At 52.9% G+C, this 26,014-nt stretch overlaps 1 protein-coding gene and 1 pseudogene across 6 annotated transcripts in view; one reads left to right on the top strand and one right to left on the bottom strand.

Annotated features, from left to right (window-relative positions):
* Positions 1–26,014, bottom strand: part of Tns1 (tensin 1) — a 174,184-nt gene that overhangs the window by 33,584 nt on the left and 114,586 nt on the right. For all 6 annotated transcript variants that reach the window (XM_059278370.1, XM_059278366.1, XM_059278367.1 and 3 more), the window contains one exon: positions 10,662–12,215. In XM_059278370.1, the coding sequence (XP_059134353.1) occupies positions 10,662–12,215 (1,554 nt within the window). The remainder of the gene's footprint in view (positions 1–10,661; positions 12,216–26,014) is intronic.
* Positions 16,370–24,334, top strand: LOC131923580 (cytochrome c oxidase subunit 6C-2-like; annotated as a pseudogene).

Below are 26,014 nucleotides of genomic sequence, written 5' to 3'. Positions count from 1 at the left end.
GGAGGGTCTCCAAGGCAACTGCATCAACCAACAAGCAACATGGAGCCTCTGGGAAGGACTTTTGGAAAGGGCTGAATTGCATCATCTTGCACATGGCGCTCCCAGTGGGAGGAAACAAAGGAATGACCAAGTCACGCTCTGGAGTCGCCAGCCACAACTGGCTTCTGCGGTGGGTCTGATCTCAGGGGTTCCCTGGCTTTCATCCAGTGCACCCCTGAAACCTCTAACCAACTTCCCCTACAGCAGTTCCTTAGCAGCGCACTTCCTCTCATCAACCCACCGTGGCTGCGGCCATGGCGGAGGCCAAGGCTCCCATCATACCCTACTCTGGCAAAGGCCAAGCAAGTGAGAGCAAAGGGCTCCATCTTCCTGTCCCCACTTCCTGTTTAGCCCACTACAAAGGCTGTCCATGTTAGCCTCACCCTGCCTCCTCCCCATCTTCTCTCCTCACAGCTGGGCCAAGGCATGGAATCTATTATTTCACTGCGCTGGCTTCCAGAATCCTAGAATACTGACTTCCCAGGTCCCAGGAGCCAAGGCCCAACCCTGAGAGCTGGATTCTAGGCCTAATTATTTTAAATTCTCATCTCTGCCTTCATTGTCCCCAGGACTAACTAAGGGGCTTAGGTCACATGAGCTTGGGACATGAACACACCTCTGGGACCCTTAGTCACAAGTGGAAGTGTGTACGTGTACACATGCATGTATAAATGCACACATGCAATGCCGGCCTTGAGGAACACAGCCAGGACAGCCCGGTGGGATTCACCCTTATATAGCCTGATTCTCCTCTCATCCTCTGCAGTGGGATCTGCACAGCCCAGGTGGTCCCCAGCCCTTAGTTTGGCACAGCCACAAATGGTTGCCATGGCCTACACTGCCCAGGAAGCCTCCCTGCTTAGTGTGAACAGCAAAGTGCTGCCTGGGGCAGAACCACTTCGCTCAGACATAGCCACTGTGGTGCACATGCACGTGCTCTGTGATGGAGGCTCTGGGGGCCTGCCAGGGGAGGGCAAGACCAGCGGCCAATGGTACAAGTTAGATACAGAAGGTAGAGGGCACACCAGATCTCCGTGTGTGCTTACTCAGAAGCAGCCCTGCCTACCTGCACAAGGAGACTAAAACGGACTGCATCCTGCTAGTCCCAAACTGCTCTGCTTAAATAAGCCCCTAACTTCAGAATGCCCTGATTTCCAAAAGAGAAAGAAAAAAAAAGAAGAAGAAGAGGGTGTGTCGGTCCTGAGTAAGGGCTGCTGGGAGAATCTACAGGGACTAAAGAGAGGAGGTGGGCTCTGGACATCTGGAGCCACACCAGACTCTGCCAGCAACTCTAGGCTCCCAGAACTCAGGCCTCCTCTGGCCTCAGCCCCCACTTCTCCTTCCTCCAACCGGGCCCTGCCCAGCTCGGGCCTCTGGGAAGGGTGGGCCAGGCCTAGCCCTGTTTCTGGGCTCATTCCTGGCAGAAACACTAGGAGGAAGCACACACTGCCACCACTTTTCTAATAACGTTGTGACAAAGGAGTAACTTTACAAAAGTTCTGGGGGTACGGAGTTGAGTTCAGCCCCAAGGTGAAAGGAAATGCATAAGAGCTGCCTTTGGTTATGGGCCCCCCCCCCCCCACGCTACCATCACCACCACCACCACCACCACCACCACCACCACCACCACCACCACCACCACAGTCTCTGGCAATCGCTCTGCTTTTTCAAGAGTGGCCACTACCTTGTTTGGGGACCCTGTGTTGTCTTTAGAAAAGGAGGTCTGTTTCCACGGGAGTCACCCTCTAGGAGGGGCAGAGAACATTCTTGCCCATCCTTTCCTGGCACTGCCTCCAGACCCAGGGCCATAGGACAGCATTGTGGACTGAGGCTGCTCCGCATGTGTGGCTGGCCACCCGTAGAGGACACAGACCTGCCCAAAGTGGACAGGCACTTGAGAGCAAGCGTAGTTGAGTTATTTCAGCTCCCCTCCTGTCACTGCCAGGATGGCACATGGGAGCATGCTCTAGCCGGAGGCAGGGGAGTGGACCAAATGATCTCCAAAGAGTGAGGGGACTGCAGTACAAAGTCTCCCCTTACAGAAGAGGAGAGACCCCCACAATCCACTCCCACAGGGCTGACCATTCCCAGAGAGTGGTCCATGGCACCGGCAGCCGGTCAGGGCACTCCGTCTCGGAACACAGTGTCTCACTGTTGTCCCCTTGGCAAGCCCAGAGCTAACCCAGAGTGCCTGGAGAGCTATGGTCCTTCTCTTCGGTCTCTTTCTATGAGAGGGAGCCTGACAGACACAGAAGAGAGGAGAGAAGAGAGCCTCATTGTTCCTCAGCCAAGTGGTGACTCTGGACACCAGCTGACAGCCAGGGCCAGAGAGAGAGGGAGAGAGGGAGAGAGAGAGAGAGAGAGAGAGAGAGAGAGAAGCCCTCTCACATCCCCAAAACTGCATGACCATCAAAAGGGGGCCTGCTGTCTGTGCAGACCTCCACTCAGGATTTCCTCAGTCTCCTGGACTGTTTTTCTCTCCAAGACTTTGTTTGCTACATGCACACAGGGAGAAGTGCTTTCTCACTCTCTCTCTCTCTCTCTCTCTCTCTCTCTCTCTCTCTCTCTCTCTCTCTCTCACACACACACACACACACACACACACACACACACACACACACACAGAGTGTATGTCTTAGCCCCACAGGAAGGCCACAGGACACCGCAGTGGTGTGGCCTTAGTGATCTGGTTGGTCCCTAACTTTCCCTACAGCAGGCTTTAGGGCCAGAGGAAGCTGAGTAGGAAAAGGGAAGCCATCAACGGCTCTGGAAGGCTCTCCCCACCAGGCTGCTGAGTACTGAGAAGTGGAGTGCTCTGATGGTAAGAAGGTGGCCTTTCTGCTCATATTGCCCCACAGTCAGCCTCTAAGGGCTGTTTCACCACATGGGGCCGGCTGGTACCCCATCTTCCCCACCGCTTTATGATGATAGGTGGTCACCATAGCCTGAGAGCTGCCACATACACCTAGGAGCAGTGTTGAGTCAGGCCCTGCCCTCACTGTCCCCAGGACAGCCCCCCTGTGCCTAGGGGGACAGCTCTCTGCCCAAAGTGCTGTATGGTTCCTAGACCTAATAACATGCATGTGCATGTGTGTCTATTTAGAGAGGTCAATATATAAATATACGCATCAATTTATAAATATATACACACACACAAACACACACACACACTTTCCACACACTTTAGCAAAGCACTGACCCTCTTTCAGAGTCACATGGATAAATCCTCAGAGTCACACAGTGTCACCACAGGCATCAACGCAGACCTCTCCCATGGACCCAGATACTTGTCCCCCCCACCCACCCCCACAGACCCAACTCTTCTTTCCAGCCTTCCGAATTCCAAAAGACTGGACTCCTCAGCTCCAGGTGGTCCGGCCGCATGCCCAGGGCTCCAGAAGTAAGGGGATCCAGGATGGAAGCCACCTGCTGGGCCAGGGCACTAGAAAGCCACGCGCGCGCGATCACACTAGCAGCTCCAGGGCAAGCCATGCCAGCTCCCCTCGGGACAGGTCCACTGCCCCATAACCTGAACAGACCCTGAGCCCAGCTTAACACTACAGTCCCCACTGGTGGGCCAAGAAAAAGGCAGAGGGGGAAGAACGGAGAGGGAGGGGACAATCTGACAGTGGACTGGGACAGAAGGGTCTATGGGACAACAGATACCACACCGCTATCAGGAGTGAAGGGACCCTCGGCCCGGAGGAGCTGCTTAAGGCTGTGGCACTGGAGAAGCCTGGGTACATGGTCTCCTCCCTGATACTGGCCGTCAGGCAGGAATGAGCAAAGGACAAGCATCTAGCAGCTTGCATGTCCCAGAGGCTAGGACACTAGCTGACATAGTCCTAGAATAAACTAACAGGAACTTAATGTAGGAGCAGCCCATCTGCAGAGTGCTGTAGCGCCGGGTGGGGCCATGTAGGCAAGGCAGGGCTTTCAGACTGGGAACGTGGGTTCTGAACAGTTGAGGCCCTCGTCCAAAGTCACAGATGGGCACAGGCTGGGGGTGGGCCACGGACCTTAGCATCAGAGGGGTACTGTGCAGCAGGGACAGGGCCACCTTTTACTGTCTGACATGTGGTGGTCTCAGGGCAAACACAGCCTGGCGCCTTCTGAGTCTTGGCCCTGAAGCCCAAACGATCCCACCTGGGGTGGTTGAGGGTAAGTGACTGGGACCCTCACTGGGCACCTCACTGGAAACACCAACATCTCCACAGGACACTCTGAAAGCTCCCCTAAATTACTTCCGACCCTGTGCCCAGCAGGCAAGGCCAAGCTAAAAGCATCAGGCCTCCAGCTAAGCAGAAGGGAGGGGAGGGCCTTGGAGAGGAGGGAGAGAAAGAGGGGTAGGAAAGCAGGGGGGGAGGGAGGAGGAGGAGAAAGGGAAGCTGGGAGGGAAAGGAAGAAGATGGTGAGGAAGGGTTGGAAGGCAGCTCTTGGTGAAGAGGGTGAAAGCTGAGGCAAGGGCCCAGAGCCACGAAGATGGACACTCGGAGCAACCCACCAGAGGCGGAGGCAGATCGGAGCCGGTGGAGAGGCGAGGGTCGGAAGCCGCCACTCTGCCTCAGGCCCTGCAGTCTGGCATTGTACACTGTCCACCCACACCCCAGGGGAGCCGGCAGGAAGGGGAGGCACCAGGCATAGAAAGCACCCCACCAATAGCACAGGGGACAGGTGGACGCGGAACACATTGAGAACGCGGGGACACGAGGCATTAAACAACAGGAAACAGAACAAAAACAAAGAAAAAGAAATCAGGGTTAGTCCTTGTTCTGACTCCAGGATAGAGCCACACACTGGAGGGAGATGGGGTGGGGAGGAGACGAAAAGACAGGGTGGTCCAGGGCCTTTGCTCCTCTGACGGGCAGGTGGCTTTCCTGCCCGCCTAACCCCAGTAGCAGCCCGGGGCCTGGAGACTTCAGTCCCATTAGCCTGCACTTTACAGTTAACCTAGGCCATCCAAGAGTCTCCCTTTCTCTCAGGGTCACCCACCCCTTCTGAACCCAGGATGGCTTACCAATCTGAGACCCAAGGTCACACCCCTTGCCTGTCTTAGTCCCTCATAGTTCAATCACATTAGCCCAAGCAATCCTCTCCCCATGGGGCTCCTCATTCTTTTAGTTGCTGCCCAAAGCCCCTGGGTACCACAAGTGGAGGCCTTGGGATAAACCTAGAGGATGCTGTAGAAGGCCCTGCTGCATCTCTCTGCCTTCACCTTATTGGTTAGCAAGCTGTCATTATATCTCAGGTTCTGCACCAGAGGCTGGTACTTCCCATGGGCCTGCTCGACTGCTCCCAGCCTTGCTCAACTCCAACCTCTTCCCTTAGTTACTGGCTGTCAGAATCTGACCCTCGCAGAAGCCTCACAGGCTTCTTACACTGGACTCCCTCTAAGCCAAGGTCTCGGGTCATCCAGGAACACCTCTATTATTTAGTTGTTCGGGACAAGGACCTATCTTTGTTCTTTTCCTCTTACATTCCACATCTAGTAAATCTTCCTGGCTGAACCTCCCAAACATTCCACCATCTTCCTCCCATCTTCCATGCCGATCGATAGCAACAGCCTCCGAATGGACCTCCCTCCTCCCATCTTGGCCATACAGATACTTTTAGAAGAAGCCAGGTGATGTCACCATTTGGACCAAATCCTTTCTAAGGCTTCTCAGAATACACACACCAAAACTCCAAGTTCTTAGGAGCACCTGCCAGACCAAATTTAAGCTGGCTCCATTCCCATTACCTCTTAGACCTCATGTGGGTCACTCTGCTCCAGCCATTCCAAGCACACTCCTGCCTCGGGGGCTTTGCACAGACCTCTCCAAATGATACGCCCCTCACTGCCCAGTGAAGTCTTTCCTCACCATGCCAAGCACCCACTCATCCTCCACTCCCCCCAAGGCACAACTCTGCTTTATCTCTACAGCATTTAACCTTCCGCCTAAAATATTATAACAGTTTAGAGGCCAATTCTGCCATGAGGGTAAAGGTTTTATTAGTTATCAACATTCTCCCAAATCCTAGACTACCAAACAGCCCAGATTAGAGCTGAATGATGAATGGGCCTTGAACACAGCCCCGTGTGCAGAATGAACTATCGAAGCTGTTTCTCAATCCACGCCCTAAAGCTTGCTGCCAGGATTCCAGTTCGTTGTCCTCCAGCCTCCTCAGTTTGGTGAAGCAGTATCTGAACTCTCTGATGAGCCTGAGTGCTCACCAGGTTCCCAGACTCCTTTTCTGCCCACCACTTTATTTCTCTCCTCTCTCTTCCTTCTCCCATCTTCAGCCCCTCTCCATCTCTACCTAAAAACACGCCCACGACGCTTACCATTAGTTTCCAATGCCTTGTTTCCCCACCTCAGCAACTACTCTGCCCCCCTTTATCATAAAACCACTCCAAAGAGTAGTTGGCAAGCTGTCCTCACTCCTCGTCCACTTCCTCCCCGATCGCTCAGGGTCTGGCTTCTGTCACCAGCACTCAACTGAAAATATGTCTTTGACAATCCCCAGTCTACCTCATTGGCCAGTTGCATGGGTTTCTCTCCCCACCCCCCACCCCATGATCCCACCCTTTCTCCTTCAACTCCTTTCCCATCTTGACTTTGAATGACACACTGTACCCGGCTCCTGTCACCACCCGAGAATACTGAGATCCTGCTACGCCTTTGTTTCCCTTGTGGCCATTTTCCTGAGTTTGTTCGTTCTCTCTCTCTCTCCCCTCTCTCTCTCTCTCTCTCTCTCTCTCTCTCTCTCTCTCTCTCTCTCTCTCTCTCTCTCTCTCCATGCCTATGACACAGACCTCCTCCAAGTTCACAGCATTAACCTCCACCTGTGGGAAAAGATTCTAGAATCTACAGCTTTCCAACCATACACCTCTACACCGGGGGAACCCCCATCGCCTCAGCAGACCCCTGCAACTCCATCTCCTATCACATCAGCCTCCTCTCCCTCACCCTGTGTTAAGGAGGCTACACTCTTCTGTTCACAAAGCCTTAGACCAGAGGTTCTCAACCTTCCTAATGCTGTAACCCTTTAATATAGTCCCTTATGTTGTATATAGTCCCTCATGTTGTGGTAACCCCCCAATCATAAAATTACTTTCATTGCTACTTCATAACTGCAATTTTGCTACTGTTACGAACCATAATGTAAATATCTGATGTGCAGGATATCTAATATGCAACTCCCGTGAAAGGGTCCTTCAACCCCCAAAAGGGTCACAACCCACAAGTTGAGAACCACTGCCTTAGACCGTCTTGAATACACCCCTCCCCACTGGTCCATCTGTAAGCACATTGGTTCTCATGGCATCATCTAGTCTCTTCCATGACTAAAGTCAGTACTCCAATCCAGGGCTCCACCACCAGGGCTATCTGATAAGCACCTAGCATCTTCCAGATCAAAGTCACTCCTGCTTTGCTGCCTTCCTGCTAGGCCCTACCAGACACACTTCCAGAAATACCATTCTGACCGTGGATCGTTCTCCTGACTAAACCACCTAATGATTTCTCACGTGACTGCTCAGCACATCCAACCGTCAAGGGCTGAAATTTAAGACCATCCCGAGACAGGACGGCAGCCGTCCTTCCTGCTCCGTAGCCACTCACTGTTCTGCAAAAATGCCTTACGCCTACTGAGAACCCACTCCACCCGAGCACCTCACTCACTTTCAAAACCACTATACTCATCATGGCTGAAGTGGACACCGCACTCCACTAGCTACCACCACCTCCCAACATCTCTAGACAGTAATGATCTCTTCTCCATCTCTCCCTCGTGGAATTGGTCCCACAGCTCTTATTACAAATAACTTCATCCTAAGAGTCTAGCTCTCTCCTAAACCTGACTCCCTTAAAGATAAGATACACATCTGTCTTCTGATAAAGACTGAAATCTCCACCTCTAGAAGCATCAGACACAGATCCATCTGATCCCAGAATCAGTAGCATGAGATACTTCACTTGGGCAGATCCCCTCCTCCAACTCAGACTTTTTTCTCCTTTTCTCATCTTATTGTCCTGGGTGGAATATCCGATCCAGTATTAGATGGCAGTGGTGACAGCGAATGTCTCTCTTCATTTCATTTGTACTACAGGTTTCTAGTTAAAGAAACTGCCACTACGTTCTCAGAACTTAACACTGAAACAAGACAGGAGGGGTGGGTGGGTCCAAATGGAATGAAGTAGGACACAGTACTGGGGCACAGAGACCAGCCAAGGAGGAAAATGGAGACCAGAGGAGGAAACTAGGGGAGACACCAGGTCAAGACAGCCTTTCCCTCGGATCTGAGCTTCCCAGGTAAGTCAATGGATTCTTACGCTCCAGCTTCTTGCAATAGAACATACAATAAGCAGAGAATGGCATTGCTAGAAGTCTGTTCACCCTGGCTCTCAGAATGCTCTATGCATTGGATCTTCCTGTGCCTTTCCCTGCACAAGCAACGGAGAGCCACAAAAAGGATGCTAAGGATACTGTGAAAGCAGAACCTTCCAACACAAGAAATTCTGTCCTTGACAGGGCATGGACCAAAGGGGGAATTTTATAGGCCTGGTGACCAGATAAAACTGTCCCCTTCGTGCAGCTCATCTTATTTCCTGGCTGAGTCACTTGTAGCTGATGGAGATTGGTAACAAGGTAAGGGAACAGAGACGTGGTGCCAACAATATTCTTACTCCTCCCTGTGACTTCATGGCAGCCGACACCAAAGCGGCAACAGGATATAGAAGTTGACAGTGAACCCTTCAGAAGCTGGGAGGAGAAAAAAACCTGAATGGAGACCCACTCCAAGACAGCCTTCCTCCCAGGCCATCCGCAAGCTAGAGGGCAGGGTTCCAGAGGGGAAGGAAATTCATCCTGCCCCAGCTGTCTACAAGTCCCCTGGATCTGCTCATCATTACACTGGGACGTCACTGTTCTCCAGCACCCCGCCACCACTCAATAAAACACAGGGAGGAGAATGACACACCGGGGAACTTGGGGGGCCCCTCCTCTTTCCAGAGTAAAGCGGGTAGGAGACAGTTCCAGCTGACAGGGGGCAAGAAGGTGGCTGCAGTCGGGTGTCCCATCTGGACCACCACACTGAGTACTTCGCCCCAGAGCTACAGGTCCAGGGCCTTGAGGCTCAGGTGAAGCAGGGAGAGCAGCCTGGAAGAGAAGTTCTCCAGGGAGCCGAGGCCCCAATGGCCACATTTTGTGTTTATTTTTGTTTTATTTTTGTTTTTGTTTTTCGAGACAGGGTTTCTCTAGAACTGTCTGGAACTACCCTGGAACTCCCTCTCTAGACCAGTCTGGCCTGGAACTCACAGAGATCCGCCTCTGCCTCCCAAGTGCTAGGATTAAAGGCATGTGCCACCACCACCTGGCCAACGGCCACTTTTTATGGTGTAAATACTTCCGCTATGGTCCACTGTAAGCTGCCAGTGAGTAGAACCAAGCGGGGGCTGGGGGGTCGTCTCTACTCTGAAGTTCAGGAGCAGAGTGTCCCCTCCCCCATATCCAGCCTTGAGCCCAACCCAAGAGCCAATGATCAGCTGAACTGCTTCCCCAAACCTACATCCATCCTTCCCAGGGAGGGCGTCTCCTCCTGCCTTGCAGCTGGCATGGTGACTCAGCTGCCCCTAAATTTAGGAGAAGGAGCAGAGGGCAGAGCCAGCTGCCTGGCTTCCACTTCTCCCAAAGATACCCCACCCCGTCAGCAGAGGGACTGGGCACAAGACTCACCTCACCACCACAGTCCCTGGGCCGCTCCTGTCTGGGCCTCACCTCACAACCAAGGCGGCCATTTTGTTGGGTGCAGGATTTCCCACCCATTTTGGCTGCCAGGGGAAGTATCACAAACTAGGGCTGTGGGTTAGGGTATCCCATGCTTATCTCCCCCAACATGGCTCTTTCCTGGCCTTTCCTCTCAGCAGGTTCCTCTGCAGATCTCTCTCTCTCTCTCTGGAGTCACCCATACCGGGTGGGTCTTAGCAAGAACTAACAGAACAGCGGGACTAGGAAGACCTTAGCCTCACAGGACGAGACTCCTGAAGCCCCCATCATGGTGAACATCAGACAGAACCCCACTGTTTCAGAGTACTCTCACAGGCCTCCTGGGATTCACTCCTGTTAGAGTGAATAACATCTAAACAACATCCAAATCCTCCCTCTAGCCTTCTACCACGGTCCCAAGGCCCTGAGCTGTGAGGACAGTGAACATTTTAACAGCTGCAGCCCCCACTCTGCTTAAAACATCTATCCCCTAAGTCACTGGCTCCAGGAAGCCTTCCCTGATTGACTTAGTTGGTGAGCTTTGTATTGGGACCTTGGTTCTGCTCTGTCACCGCACAATTTGTCCTCTGTCAGGATCATCTATGTACTTATTCCCTGACCAAACTGCAAATTAACAGAGGGCAGGCATGGAGAGACACTGATCTTCGAGTCCCAATGCCTGGCTTAGTGTCTAATAGATGATCTATATAGGAAGGGATGGCTGAGTGAACACTCCCAAGACCTCCCCAGGCTGAAACAGGTCTCTCATCTATGCTGTGCCTACCTCTCCCCCAACAGACCACAGAGACCAAACAGGGGAGGGGGGGGGAAATAAGGAGAGGTTTCCCAGGTCCCATGGTCTCCAAAGCTGTTACCTGCTACCCTGTGGGCTACCAGCCCTTCCAGGTTCAGCGGCTCTTCCTCTGGAGTTCGGGAGGGGTCTGAAGTAGTTTCCTTTGGTGGGAGCTGAGGCTGAGTGATGAGACCAGGGAGAGAGGCTGGGGGTTCCTGAGGCCCCGCAGAGCTATGGGGGCTTGGAAGGAAGGTGGAAGAGGCTGGACTCTTTGGACGGAAACTCTGGTTGGATCCAGCCGGGCGCAGCTGATAATCATAAGGTGAATAAGACCTGCCAGAAGAGACCAGCTCCGGGGTTCCCAGGGAATGCCCACTAGGGATATAGCCAGATCGGGACTGGGTCAGTGGGTGGGACTGGCGGGAAGAGCCCAAGAGGGGCTGAGAAGCAAGTGGGGAAGCCCCTGGCCAGGCCCCAGGAACACTCTGGGACTTATGAAGAGGGGCAGCCGCTGAAGCTGGTTCTAGATCCAGCATCAACATATTGAGGGCTTCAATGGACTGCTCGATCTCCTGCTGAGAGGCTGCCCTTGGGAACTCTGGCAGAGCAGGTATGGGGGTTTCTGCTGACAGCTGGGGGCTAGGCTTGCTGCTGGCAGGACTCTGCAGTGTGGCTCTCTCCTGCTGGCGGGGTGGTAGGAGAGTATGCTGCTGCTGCTGCTGCTGCTGCTGCTGCTGCTGCCATGAATTCAGCCCCCTCTGCACAGCCTCTCGGCTGCTGCCCCCACGAGCTGGAGCTTGGGGCAGCTGGGGCTCTACCTCTGGAAAGGACTGGGATCGGAACAGACCACTGGGGTCATAGCCACAGTGGGTGCTAGCCACTTGTTGTGACCAGGCTGGATGGGGTCCCTCACGCTGGTAGCCGGCTAAACCCTCCTGAGCAGAGTAGGAGGGCCGAATGGGGGCTGAGTGACTGCTGTGGACAGGCACCATCCGGCTGGCAGACTCATAGGGGTAGCCTCCACCATTGAGCATAGGTTCTGCGGAATAGGGCTTGTCCAGACCATTGGTCAGTGGGGACAGGGTCTCTGGGTATCCACCTTCGCTGGTGTTGGTGACCCCATCCAGGGAGGACAGCGTGCCCATGCTGCCCCCACTCTGCCCATCCTGGATGGGCAGCTCATCATCCAGAATGTCCGTCTCCCGCTCAGATGCCAGAGCCCCGCCGTTGACGTGAACCTGGGCTGGGACGATGTGGCGGCCAGGGGAGGACACAGTTGGGCCCCCGACTGGGTGGGACCTGAGTGGCTGAGCCCGGTACATGGCGCCTTGCTTCTCTCTGTCTACACCAAAGCCGCTTAGCAGGCGATCAAGCTCCTTCTTCTCCTGAGGACTCAGGGTCGCGGCGGCAGTGGCAGCCCCAGAAACAGGCTCATCGGTCTTGTCTGTCTTGGTGGAGGCTGTGGAATTGCCAGAGTCGCTGCTCACAGACAGTGTGTGTTCCACATGGTTGGGAGTGGCTGACAGGGCAGGCCGTGCAGCAGTGACAGGCACCGAACTGCCATTCAGGGAATCCTTCTTCTTCACTTTGGCATACAGGCTCCCGTCCAGAGGCCCTTGGGTGTGACCCACCACTTCTGCAAGGACAGCCAGGGAGACAGCAGACAGCAGATGTCAGCAAAAGGCAGTCACACTCATCAGTGATATCCCCCACCCCCACAAAAAAGAGCTAAAGGCTCCCATCCCCTGAACCCCAAACCCCTGAGGATAGCAAAGGGGAAGTACACCAGCTCCCCCGACCAAGCTTTTGGGGAAGAACCCTCAATGCACTCAGAGAGATACAGCATAAGATTGTGCAGACTGGCCCAGGCCAGTGTGCAGCTGTGGTCCATCACCAGCCTCCAAACCAGAGCATCACGAAGTACCCCATGGGCCTCAGCAACCTTCTTCTTAATATGAGGGTGAGAGGCTCGGGAGACGGTTCAATGGGGAAAGCACAAGAATGTGCAAGAATGCTGCACAAGAACGAGGAGCTGAGTTCAATCCCCAGCACTCACATTAAAAATAAAAAACCATAGATAAATCCCTGGGTCAACCAGTTTAGCCATATTGAATAGGCAAGCTACAGGTCCAGGTCCAGAGAAAGACCCTGTTTCAAATAATAAGGTAGAGAAAGATGGAGGTCAGGAAGAGACACTCAGTGTTAACCTCTTAACCTCTGGCCCCCATGTACACACACACACACACACACACACACACACACACACACACAAAATTAATAAAAAAATAAAATAAAATGAAGACAGTACAGAACCATGTTGAATCATATAAGACAACCCCTACTCACTGAACTCAAGACACTTGGCAGCTGAATGAGCCGACACCCTACAGTGATATCATGGGAGCCATGACTTCTGTGACCATGAACACCAATACTGAAAGGGGACATCCCGAGCCTACTCAGCCCTTACAGGACGCACTTCAGAAAGCTTCCACTGCTTTCAATTCCTAGGAGTCCTGCCCTAGGCTGGAGGCAGCAGGGCCAGGAGAAGAGGCATTACCTCAAACACAAGCATATAAGGTTTAAGTATGGAGACCCAGACCTCCCCTAAAGTCAACCTTCAAGCAGGGGAGCCAAGGAGAGTCCCAGAGGATTGGAGGTATAAATACATAGACCTCATCATTTCCTGCAATAGAGGGGATCTGGAGCATCCCAGGGGTGGCAGGTGACTGGGCAGGATCCATGCATGCTCAGTGCTAGGCTGGGCAAAGAGGCTGATGTCAAAGTTAAAGCTAAGACAAACCAGCCCTGGCCTTCCACACTGTCGTTTAGCTCAACACAAAGAACTTTCCAAAACAGTTCAGACAATGCCATTCTTCCCTCCCACTGTCACATTTCCAGAAGTTTCTCCATATTTCTCCCAGAGCACTGTTACATCCTCGTGGACCCCATCAACAGCAGGCCTAACTCAGGACATAGAAGCCTCTAAGGAAGGGAAGGAGAGCCGAGGTAGGAATGCAGGAGGCTCCCCCCAAACAAGCACTCAGATCCCTGCAGCTCCCCGAATGGAAAGGCTGGATGTCGGTGCTCCAGAAGTAACCATGCCAAACTCCTATGGAGTGAGGTAAAAGAGGGTTCGTGGGGTGCTAGGGCCAGGCCAGAGCACTAGCAGAAGCATCTTAGGTATGAAGTCATAGGGGTGTCCTTTTGTCTGCAGACAGTTCTGGGGACCCCCCCCCACAAAGAGCAACACTTTCTCTGATAGGAAAAAGTGAATGCTGAGTGGCTTGGGGCCAGAGGGCTGACTCAGAAACAAGGGCCACTCCTCCCCTGCCAGGGCAGTTCAATGACTTCACACCCTAAGGAGTCAGCAGCCCCCGCTCCAGCCTTCCCACCCCCACCCCTACCCCACACACATACCTCCTCTCCTAACGCTCCAACCCAGACCCTAGGTATCGGGGAGAAAAAGATACCTCCCAAAGGCTGCACCAACTCCAGCCTGGACAACACCCCACCACCACCACCACCCAGTCATACACAAAGCCAGACCCAAGAGCCCTGAGAAATACACATGCCATAGAAATCAGTCAGTCAGACACGAAGACGTGTCCACACCGAGTTCTCACAGAGGGCTCAGGGGGAAGCAGGGTCTGTTTACATATCCAAACACCAGTCACGGCTAGAAGGCAGGAACTGGGGACCAGTTTCCGTGTACCAGACATGTTACTAGGCACTTCACACATGCAGTATTGCTACCCCTGTTACTCAAGGAGGACTGTGCCTCCAGGAAAGATGGAGAAACAGAGGCACAGATAGGCAAAGGAATCCACTTTCAAATGTGTGGTATCTGTGGAAGCTCTCCGTGAGAACTAATGTACTTTAAAGACCAAGAAATCTGGATTCCACAACTTTTTTCTTACAGCACTTACACACACACACACACACACACACACACACACACACACACACACACACAGGGGTGGAGGGGAGAGAAAATAAACACACAAAAGGCAGGAATAATCCAAAATAAATATTTAAACTTAAAGCCACAAACACTTCAAAAAGTACAAGCGATCTTGCCATGCCCAAGAATTATCCCTCGGGCCCAAAGTGAGCCACTGAAAACAAACCCTCGTACAGAAGACTATGGCCAAAAACAAGTGATCGGACGACCACAAAACAGGAATGCCTCCAGCAGTGCTCCTGTGCACAAGGGCCCACATGCCACAGGCCACCACACGCCACTCAAGAGCTCTCAGAGACGCTGGCCAGACATGCTCCCCAGGGCCAGCCAGCTACAACTCTGGCCTCAGTTTCCACTGAGGCTTTAGGAGCTACACAAGCAACCAGCCCTAAGTGACACAGAGCTGCCTATTGAGCCTGACGGCCCTGGCTCTCAGGACTGTGGCCTGAGAGTGCCACCCGCCTACCTAGGGCCAGACTCCTAAACATTAAGGTGGGTCCTGCTGCCTCTCTGTCTTCCTTGCCCTTATCTCCAGAGGAGTAACGTATAGGACAGGAGGCTTGCCTCTGGCCCTGTCTCTCTGAAAACTGGCTCCCTGTTTAGTGGCTGCTTCTGGTGGGGACAAGTACCAAAACCAAGGACTGCCATCCACAGAGGTTTGTGAGGTCTCTGGAGGGTGGGTCCCTTGGGCCAGAGGGCAGGAAGAGTTGCCCTCCCTCCTCTGAGCCTAGGCAGCTGCAGACCCTCCGCACAGGGAACAGAACAGATGCCGTCGTCATATCCCTATATCTCCAGGCTCTCCACAGCTCCACCTGCCCTGCCCTACAGCTTCTTCTCACTCAGCTACAGCGGCCAGGAGAGCCACTGGTGATGATCCGATCCAGGCCATCCCAGAATCTACCCAGGAGCTGGTAAAAGAAGAGCATTCCCCAAGGCAGGCAGGAGCATGCCGGCTGATTCTCAGCACCTGACCTGGCCCCTCCCGGCTCCTCCTCTTCCCCCTCTTAGCCAGCCAGCCCTCACTCTGCATTGATTTCGAAAATGTCAATATTAAACTTGTCCTGCCATGTAACATATCTCGCGTGGGCTATTGTTCTCAGCAACGTCCGGAATGTCAACGGCCAAGCCACTGAATCTCAGGAAGAAAATCGAAGAGGTGTAAATTATTTAATTAAATACTGCTTGTGAAATACAAAGGCAAACATCTCTTGCTGTCCTCCGGGGGGTGTGGAAGGGGGGCCTAGCTGCTCCTGGCTGCTTAGGGCTGGCCACGGGGCCCCACCCTCCGAGCTACCACAGGAACCTTCATTGAGTAGCCCTCTACCTTGTAACAAGGGCAAAATCAAGGGCATGCAGACCTGCCCAGGCCCCAGCAAGGCTTCATCTGATGGCCCAGTGAGAAATACCCAACCTGTGGAGCACTCTCAACCTCCTCCTCTTAGGGACACCCAGGTCAGTACCTCCAGCGCCCCATGCCAGGGCGCACATTCTCTGGCTCCCTCTTCCCACCACAGTCACATTAAAACCTATTTAGCGGGACCACAAGAAGCCGGAACACAAGGCTGGTTTCAATCCATCAAAGCAGGAAGGGCAAAAGGGAAAGGTGGACACCAGAGAATAGGATAAAGTGGCAGGGAGAAGAGAGGGATCCGTGAGGGGCTGGGGGAGGGGGGATCTAAGGCTTATAGGCTGAGGAGTCACCGGACTCAGCTCATGCGAGGCCCAGCAACCAACACAAGCATGTCAAGTAAAGTCCCTAAAAAAAAGGAAGAAGGTCACGACTCAGAGAGGTCTGGCATAGAAGAAGGGTCTGGCTGGGACGGGTCATGGGTCCTGGCCAGGTGAGAACAGAATAGAAAGATTAGCAATACCAGACACCCAGATTGCTATCAATCCTGGGCAGCAAGCCCCCAGAGCAGGTTGGCTGGGCATCCTCTTCTGTCACAGGCTGCATCCTGTCCATTTTTCCAGGAAATTTGACAAGTCCACGGTGGACTCAAGGCCCCACTCACTTCATCTGACTATCTGCTCGTTCTAGCAGCCACTGGGAGAGGGACTCAGCGCAGGATGCTGTGTTTGGTTGCATGCACCAAGGGGCCCCTTGCTCCACCAGGGCAGGGATCCAGATGGGCGAGTCATAGTTTTGGAAAGATCTGAGGAAAATCCCCAGCTGACTTGGATGTGGACCCACGCGCTGGAGCTCCCTCCCAGCAGCACCCTGTGCGGAGGTATGCCAAGCACTAACAACAGTACCACCACAGGCCAGGACGCAGACGGGGCAAGGCGCGTCCATCTGACACATGGATGTGGAAGGTGGTAAGGTTAAGCGACTCTTTGGGAAGTGTTTGTTAATTCTAATGCTCAGGACTCTTGCAGGAATTATTAAGAATGCAGAGCCCAGGGCCCTTCTGAAGGATTCTCACTGGGAGGCCGGAGCTGGGGCTGGGTCTCAGCACTGTAAACATGCTATTTGTAGCTTTGGATCTGAGATTTGGATCCGAATGCGGAGCAGGGAGATGTTGCATGTTGAGACATCGGGACAGACAGCCCAGCCGTGGAGACGCTGAGATGCTGGTCTGACTGGCTCTGAGAAAGGCACCCCCCATCTTAGGAGAAATCCCAGAGGAGAAACCTAACCTGAGCAGCCAGCAGGCATGCATGGAAGAGTGAGTGATTTATGAGGGGTTTCAGCGCGGGACACTGAGTGATAAAAAGTCCTTTGGGTCCATGTCAAACAAATAACGATTCTTTGGAATACATCACCCAGAACAGCAATGACCACCCAATGGGCAAGGCTATCGATACAGTGCCAATGGGAAGAGGCACTGTGCCCACCCTGGACACTGGCAGTTTAGAGATAAATAAAGTATGCATTGGGGTAGGGAGGTCTCTGTGCTCCTTAAAAGTAATACTGGAGGCACGGTATGATAGTACAGGCCTCTAATCCCAGCACTCGGGTAGCTGAGGCAGGAGGATGGTGAGCTTGGGGCTAGTCTGGGCTACACATGAAGACAGTCTCAAGCAAAGAAAGCGACACTGGGAGATTAAAGCTGGTGTGTGACTGAGGGATAGATGAGCAGGAGTGAAAGGGGGGGGCTGGGTCAAGAGGCAGCTGGGACAGCAGCTGTGTTCCACCTTTCTCCACAGACTCTGAGGGCTGAGGCATGGAAGGGGTAGTATGTGGTAGCCAGCAGATGGGACTGGCAGTTACCAGGAGGGCCACCGAGATGTGGTTCTGAAGAGGACACAGAGGGAAAGCACGCCCCCCAACTCCATCCCCCACCCTCGGCATACCCTTCACTCAGAAAAACAGCTCCCACCTTAAAATGGCCGAGTCAGCTTGCATCAACCACTTAAACCACTTTGGAGCGGCTTCCAAGATGCATGTGAGGGTCTGGATGCTTACTCAAGGGTCTGCTGAGTGGCAGCATTCAAGAGCTAAGCCCCCCGGAGCAAGGCCGGGCACACCCAAGCATGCTATGTTCTCCCTCTCTCCATCCTCTGCTTTCTGTCTTCCAACCCTTACCCGAGGGTGAAGCCCAACCCTCCTGAAGGACACACCAGCTCTTTTATCATGCGGCCCTGCCTGGCTTTGGAAGTCTCTTCTTTACAGCCCTCAACGCCCCATACACAGTCTCCACTCTATTCTCACCAGGCTATTTCTGGGCTCTTCTCTCTGGCATGCAGTACATGCTGTTCCTCCTCCCAAAAGGCCCTTCCTCGCACTGCTCCTGAGACTCCCGATCCCACTGGCAAAAAACTTCTGTCTCCTCCTTCAGGCCTCCTTCTTTGGACCCTGACCTCGGAGAGGCCCCTGGAACTCATCTGCCCTGTGAATCCACCACACACCGAGCGACCATTACTGACAACTGTACCCATCTTCTCCAAGAATCCGAGGGTTTCCCGAGGGAAGGCCTCTAGCTTCTCTCTCTCTCTAGCCCTGGTGCCCAGAGAGTGCCGAACACCATATGGTCTATATGAATGGAGCCTCTCGGAGTTCAACGTAACCCCACAGGTTATCTCTGTGGAGAATACAACCTGCACATATTAGATATCCCAATAATCCTCCTTGCCTTACATTTAAGTAGCCCCAAAAGCTTGTGATAATCCTGCCATTCTCCAAGTATCTTCTTCATACAACCCAGTAGACAATCAGGGTTCCAGGTGGACCCCCAAGCCATCCCCCCAAAGGATCCTCCCTAAAAGTACTACAGCAAAAATATCCATAAAGCAGGGATTCCTTCTATTTCACAGCTTAGGCCAAGTCCTTGTAAACTGACTTAGGCAGAGACTAGCCCACAGATGTCCCTAGTCATACTACAGCCCAGGGAACAATAACTTTCTTGGCCAAGGGCATCTTGGCGTATCTGATGAAATTCTAGAATATTTTTTAAATTATTTGTTTTTATTTTATGTGCATTGGTGTTTTGCCTGCATGTATATCTGTATCAGGGTATCAGATCTTGGAGTTACAGACAGTTGTGAGCTACCATGTGGGTACTGGGAATCGAACCCGGTCCTCTGGAAGATCAGCCAGTGCTCTTAACCACTGAGCCATCTCTCCAGCCCCTAGATGAACATGTCTTAACTTGGGGCCCATAGATGGACTTTAAACGCTCATTTATTCTCCAACTTATAGGCAAAATGCATGCACATTAAAAAAATATTCTAGAAGGGCTGGAGAGATGGCTCAGTGTTTAAGAGCACTGACTGCTTTTCCAGAGGATTCAGGTTCAATTCCCAGCACCCACATGGCAGCTCATAACTGTCTGTAACTCCGACATCCTCATATAGATATACATGTAGGCAAAACAACAATGCACATAAATTAAAAAAAAAAAGACATGTTCATCTAAAAGTTAGGGTGCTGCTTCTGGGATGCCCAGCACTCAGAACTAATGTGAAGAATCTAAGCTCCACACAGAAGTAGGAGAGTACACTGACAGAATCCAAGCCTTTGGGGGACCCAGAACTTCCTGCCCAGAGCACCCTAACAGCTTAAACCGATCTACAGGAGAACAGACAAGGCCAAGAAGAAGCATGGCCAATGGCCCAGCAATGCCAGGGGCTCCTGTGAATCCTTGGCCTGGTGACAGGGACCTCTTGGGCTCAGTGGCCAGCCTGGCTTCTACCTGGGGTCACTTCTCCTCTATAGCCATCTAGGAGGATGCCAGCTCAGGCTGCAAAGAACTCTGGGAATTTCTACAGGGGAATGAGCACCCCCTGGAGCCTGATGACCAGCAGAATGAGAGGTGGAAAGGCCACCACCCAAACCTCTGAAGGGAACCACAGAGGGGACAGTCTCGGAAACAAGAAAAAGGAGGCACCAGCACACACCACCCAGTGGACCTAGGTCCACATGGAGAGCTGTCCACTGGTGTAATATAAGCAAGTTTGGGGCCTCAGGTTCCTGTAGGCGGGGGAACCGATGAGCCCGGGTGTGGCAAAAGAGACCCCTGTCTTTTTATCACCCTGAACAGCACGCACCTAAAAGAACTCTTCATGTCTATAGAAAACAAAGGAGAGATGACAAGATTGGGGATGGTCGTGGTCTCTCTACAGGTCAAATTCTTCCTCACCAGTGCTACACACAAACCCACCTCCACGGATCCAGGAAGGGTGGAGTGTTACCCCTCCTGCTGAAGCAAAAGAGAGGGGTGGGGGCAGGTGGGAGAGCCAGTGTCCAGAGACAGCACATCTGGACTGGTGGTCATTAGAGCAGAGAAGTCAGCTTAGGAAGCTGAGAAAAACTACAGCTCTAGACCGGGGGGGGGGGGGGGGGGGGGGACGACACCGGAATTGAGACCTGGAGGGACTCCCTGAACAAAAGGGAGCCATTTCAAAAGCCTCAAGCTTTTAGAGCTGAAAGGCCCAGAGGAAGCCCTTCAGCCCACTTTACGGGCTGACAGTGGTGATCAGGGGCCGCTATGGGGAGCTGAAGGTCACCCTGCAAGGACATGTCAAGCTGACACCTGGCTCCATGTGCAATGCTCCTGATTCCGTGATGGTTCCAGGTAAGGATGGCTAGAGAAATGGCACCTGGGAGGAAGAAGAAGGGGCTAGCTCTCCAGCTACGATAGGAAACCAAGAACTTCAAGGCAACACGATATACAGGGTCCAGTCCAGTGACAGTGACAGCTACATTCCCTGGCCTTCCTTAGGAAGGACCTGAGGTACTGTTCCCACAAATCATCCTGGTTAGATTCATACCATGCCCTCCAGAGGGAGGAAGTGGGAGACGGTGACTGTGACCTTCATTTCAGACCCTACCCAGCAGGGACCCTACCTAGAAGACAAATGACCTACCCTGGTCACACGTCAGCCCGTGCATACAGAACAAATGTGCATTTTCCTGGCCAGACTTCACCTGTCTTGTCCCAAGGAGCCCAGCAGACCCGGCACCTGACTCCCCAGCCTGGCGCTAAAACCAGGGCCTGGCGCACCCACATTCCCTGCCCTCGCCTATCCAAGCACCAGATAGTCCAGGCACATTCAGGATGGTAAAAATAGCTACCAAGTCCTCTGCCAGGCCAGGATGCTGCCCGGGCACTCAGAGAGCCCTGGCTGGAGAAACAGCAGAGTGGCCAAGAGCCCTGCCGATGAAGACGGGGAGAAAGTCGTGAATGGGGAGTATTAGAGTCAGCCCTGGGGACCCCACAGTTTCATCTACAAAATAAGGGAGTGCCCCCAAATAACACTTCACAAGCCACCTACGGTGGACTCCTGTGACACTCTCTCTACACACCCCATTTCCACTCAAGACGAACCATTGCCCAGAGAGACCAAACAACTCAGATCCACCATGATCCTCCACCCAGCTACCCTTCCACCAAAAGCAGCAGCAACCATAACATGACCCAGAGAGCACCCCTGGGAGGGGACACCTAACAAGGTTGACACAAGCATAGTCCAGTGTACTCAGAGGTGGCCCCGCACAGCCTCATACCCTACCAGTATCAGGTCTGAGGGACACTGAGCTCCACACAGAAAGCGCCCACCCCAGGTCCAGCAGGAGCCCACACAGGAGACACAGAGTGGATAGCAACGCAGCTGCACTTACCCTCTGGACAGAGCAGGAGAAAGGCTGTGGGAACACTCTGATTTGTCCCCTCTGCTTCAAGTTTCAAGTAATTTCCTGCCGGGCTACAGTTCTCAGGCTGAGTGTCCTCCTCAGGCTCCCTGGGACTGTCAGGGGTGGGAGGAGCCGGTGCAGACTGGCCCTGCACACACACACACACACACACTACTCCCTCCCTCCCTCCCTCCCTCTCTGGACTCTAGCTCGCTCTCTCCCCCTCTCGGCTCAGGCTCACTCTGGCTTGTAGGAAGCCAGTGGGATCAAACTCTGTCTGTAATCCCAGCCAGCTGGGTCCCCTGGGCTTCACTTATCATCCTGGAGCTATGCAGCTCTTGAATGACATCACAGTGGCTTCCCCTCCAGCCCGGCCCTGCTCCGAGTCCCAACCCAGCCCCAACCTCAACCCCAGCTCAACCTGCCCCAGCACAGGGGTTGGACTCCAGCCTCCCAGCCCAGGCCAGCCAAGCCCCAATCCCCAACCAAGGGCAGCTCCAAACTACAGAAAACAAAGCGAGAGACCCCAGAGCAAAGGGAGACTGAGCCCAGAGGAACAGGCAAGGCTTACCAGCCCCTGAGAGAAAGGAGCATTATGTGAGGGGCTGAGATTTCTTTCCCAAATTTTCCACATTTTTCCCACTCCCAGCAAATGGAAGGCAGAACAGATGACAACAATTTTCCAGCTGCCGAGCAGTAAGGTGGAGAGGTTGTTTTTCCCCTCCCCTCCCCACCCCAACTCCCCGCCACCTCCAAGCAGAGTCTCTTCAATGGCTTAGAAGAGGAAAGAGAAAAAAAGCCCTGTGTGTCCCAGAGAGGGCTGGGGTGCCACCAGAGGAGGAGGGCAGAAGTCCCAGCAGCTTTGGCTTCTGGCCCGGGGAACCCTGACACAGTCCACCCGAGGCTGCTCAGAATGCCGGTGGGTGTCTGTCTGACTGGAGCGTCTGAAGCCGCCCGGATGTTGGTGCTGTTTATTGCCATCTGTGGCCGTCACAGTGGGCAGGACCACTTTTCCGAGGGTCGGGATGCCCACTGCCATCCTCAGCCAGCCAGATGTGTGGCCAACCACTCAGCAACACACAGGCAGGTGCCTGGAAGTTCCCACCACAAGCTTGGCTTGCCCTAAAAGGTGAAATTTCCAGAGGACGGCCGCCAGGACACCGGGTCCTTCCGTGTTGTTTGTGCCTTCCTTGGATCTCAGCCAAAACTTCCAACTCAACTCCCAGGCCAGTGGGAACTTGGTTTCTCTCCTAGAAGGCTCCCCCACTGCCCTCCCTTGACCCCCATCCCTCTGTGACACCTAGGTGCTTCCACAGCTCAAGGCTATAGCTACTTTGAAACCGACTTTGCAGCTCAGGAGGGGGGACCTGCCAGGGGAAGACCACCAGCCTCTCTAAGTCCCCTGGTTTACCAGCCATCACACACTAGCTCCTCTCCTGCCTCCCAGTGCCAGCTGCTTCCTATGAGTATAGAGGAAATATGAAGGGAGGAACAAAGCTATTCCTCGGGGGCCCTATAAAGGCCCTGCCCTGCCTTCACTGATGACATGGCTGAGCAAGCAAGGCAGACAGCCAATATCATAGACTCCAGTGTTTTTGTTTTTGCATATTAGAAATCAAACCCAAGCTGGGCGGTGGTGGCACACGCCTTTAATCCCAGCACTTGGGAGGCAGAGCCAGGCAAAGCTCCGTGAGTTCGAGGCCAACAGCCTGGTCTACAAACCAAGTTCTAGGACAGCCAGAGCTGTTACACAGAGAAACTGTGTCTCAAAAAACACCAAAAGATTCCCAAGATATGGAGGGAAAATGGGACTAGAAAAAGTGTCCTGTATTTTGGACTCCAAACTGGTGGAGCCCGTAATCCACAGGGACTGTGGCAACAGCCCTCTTTGTCGCCACAGCACCTTCTAGAACTAACCAACACTGCCCAGGCTCCTGAAAGGGTTAAGGTGCCCCCACAGACGTGCCTGTCCCCACCCGGCCCAATTGGATTTCATTTTCCATCTGAACACCATCTGTAGTATTTTGCGAATTGCTAAAATAAATTTAACTTAAACCAGTTCTGAGCACCAAACCCCATGAGATCACACACTTGCTATGCTAATTACACACATTTGTCTTTTCCTTTGATAGTTCTAAATCGTTTGATAAAAGATCTCACGTAGCCCAGGCTGGTCTTGAACTCACTATATAGCAGAAGACGACCCTGAATTCCTGATCCTCCTGCCTCCGCCTCCTAAGGGCTTGGATTGACTGCAGATGTGCACCACCATGCCTGGCCCACAGACAGTACCATAGAAATACCAAGCACAAGAACAAGTGCCGATCTTCTGCAAAAACCGAGAAGGACGTTGGTGTAGAGGACATTCACTACCGTGAGTTCCGGTATGTTGCCGAAACTTTAGATGCATGGTCTTCTGGCCAAGCATCTAAGGGTTCACATTGTTGGCGCATTCATTGTGGCCCTGGGAGCTCCCACTTCCTATAAGTTTGGCATGGCTGAACCAAGAAAGAAGGTGTATGCAGATTTCTACAGAAATGATTGTTAGGGAATGTTAGCTTTAAAATACAACAGTTATGATTCCATGAAAGAGTTTGAAGAAATGAGAAAGGCTGGTGTGTCCCAGAGTGTGAAGTGACTTCAGAATGTAAAGAACTGTTTGGATTGTGCTCAACAGAGATTCGTTGCTGACCTGTGTTCCTAAACTATGAAACATGAATATGTGGGCTAAAAACTGGTTTAACTCCATAAACAACAATTACTTGGACAGTTAAAAAAGAAAGAAAAGAGCAAGTGCCAACAGTCACCCCAACCTGATGGCCTTCAGAAGGCAATGGAAGCCCCTGGGGAGTCCTCTGAAAACCCTGACTGCCTGGACACAGTCTTCCCTTGGGAAGCTAACACATGATTAAAGCAAGTTCAAGCCCAGCCTGGGCTACGTAGTGAGGTCCTACGTCAAAAAAGGAGAAAGATGAGTGCCTTCGTTAGGGTTGCTATTGCTGTGAAGAGACGCCATGGCACCTCTTATAAAGGAAAACAATTAATTGGGTTGGCTTACACGTCAGGTTTAGTCCATTATCATCACAGCAGGAAGCGTGGCGTCATACAGACAGACATGGTGCTGGAGAGGTAGCTTAGAGGTCTACATCTTGATACACATGCAGCAGGAAGAGACTGTGCCACAACGGGCCTAGCTTGAGTATATAAGAGCTGAAAGCCCACCCCCAGTGACACATTTCCTCCAACAAGGCCACACCTCCTAACAGTGCTACTCCCTATGGGTCAAGCATTCAATACGTGAGTCTATGGGGGCCATTCCTATTCAACCCACTACAGCACAGGGGGGGCGGGGGGAGAGCAAGGAGAGAGGGGCAGGGAGACCCTGGTGGCCTCAAGGCCCCACTTCACCCCCAAAAAGACAGAACTCTCAGTGGCTTGGGAGTCAGAATTTTAAAATGCTCTTGTGGACACAGCCAGCTTTGGCCAATGATGGTCCTCCTGGAATCTAAACATTTCCTGTTCCGGGACCTTACCATCTCCCCAAGAAAGCCCATTTCATCTTTAAGTAACAGAAACAGGGGGCTCCCAGCTCTCAATGTTGTCAACTCTCAGTTGACTTTATGGTACCCTGTGGGTGGCTCAGAACAAACCAATGTCCTCCAAGAGACCCCTACAGGCACTCAGGATGTGCGACGTCCTCTGAGCCCCCTTGGAGAGTCCACCCTCACTGGCTTATCTGTGCCACTGACCTGCTCCTAGGGCTCCTTGTCACTTTCACATGGAGGCTCCACGGCAGCCCATATGAGAAGTACGCTACCTTGCACTGTTTGGAAGCCACACTTTCCGTAACACAGCCTCAGAGTACACCTAACCCCATTGCTTATGCCAATCCATCATCTACTAGGGATATAGCGCTGAGAATACAGCATCTCAGTGGCCCTGTCTCACGGCGCCAATACATACCATACTAATGCTCATTCCAGGATATATAATTCAGCCTTCCCTTTCTCTGCTCACATACTATGTCCAGCAAAGACAGGAGTCTCATGAAATGACCCGGCCCTAGAGAATGCAATGCCATTGAAACAGTGAAGACGCTCGGTACAGCTCTGTTCTGACTTCTGAAGCAGCCAACATCTCCTGCATCCAAGAGACAGCCCCGAGCATGGTAGTTTTACGCACAAGTTCTAGACTCTAGAGGCAGGGAGGTGGACCCAGAGACCTTGTGGCTGCTTCCAGGTCCCCAGGATTCACTGAGTCCCCAAATTTGTTGCCACTGTGGGCAGACATCCCAGGCCATTTCCTAGAATCACAAGACAGTCAGCCCAGGGGACATCCTGAGTTCAGCTGCTGGTCAACCCAATCCCCGTCAACCAACTCTAGGAAGCAGAGGTTCCCA

The sequence above is a fragment of the Peromyscus eremicus genome, chromosome 13 (assembly GCF_949786415.1).
Source record: "Peromyscus eremicus chromosome 13, PerEre_H2_v1, whole genome shotgun sequence".
Classification (NCBI taxonomy): Eukaryota; Metazoa; Chordata; class Mammalia; order Rodentia; family Cricetidae; genus Peromyscus; species Peromyscus eremicus.
This window is presented reverse-complemented; position numbering and strand designations above follow the sequence as displayed.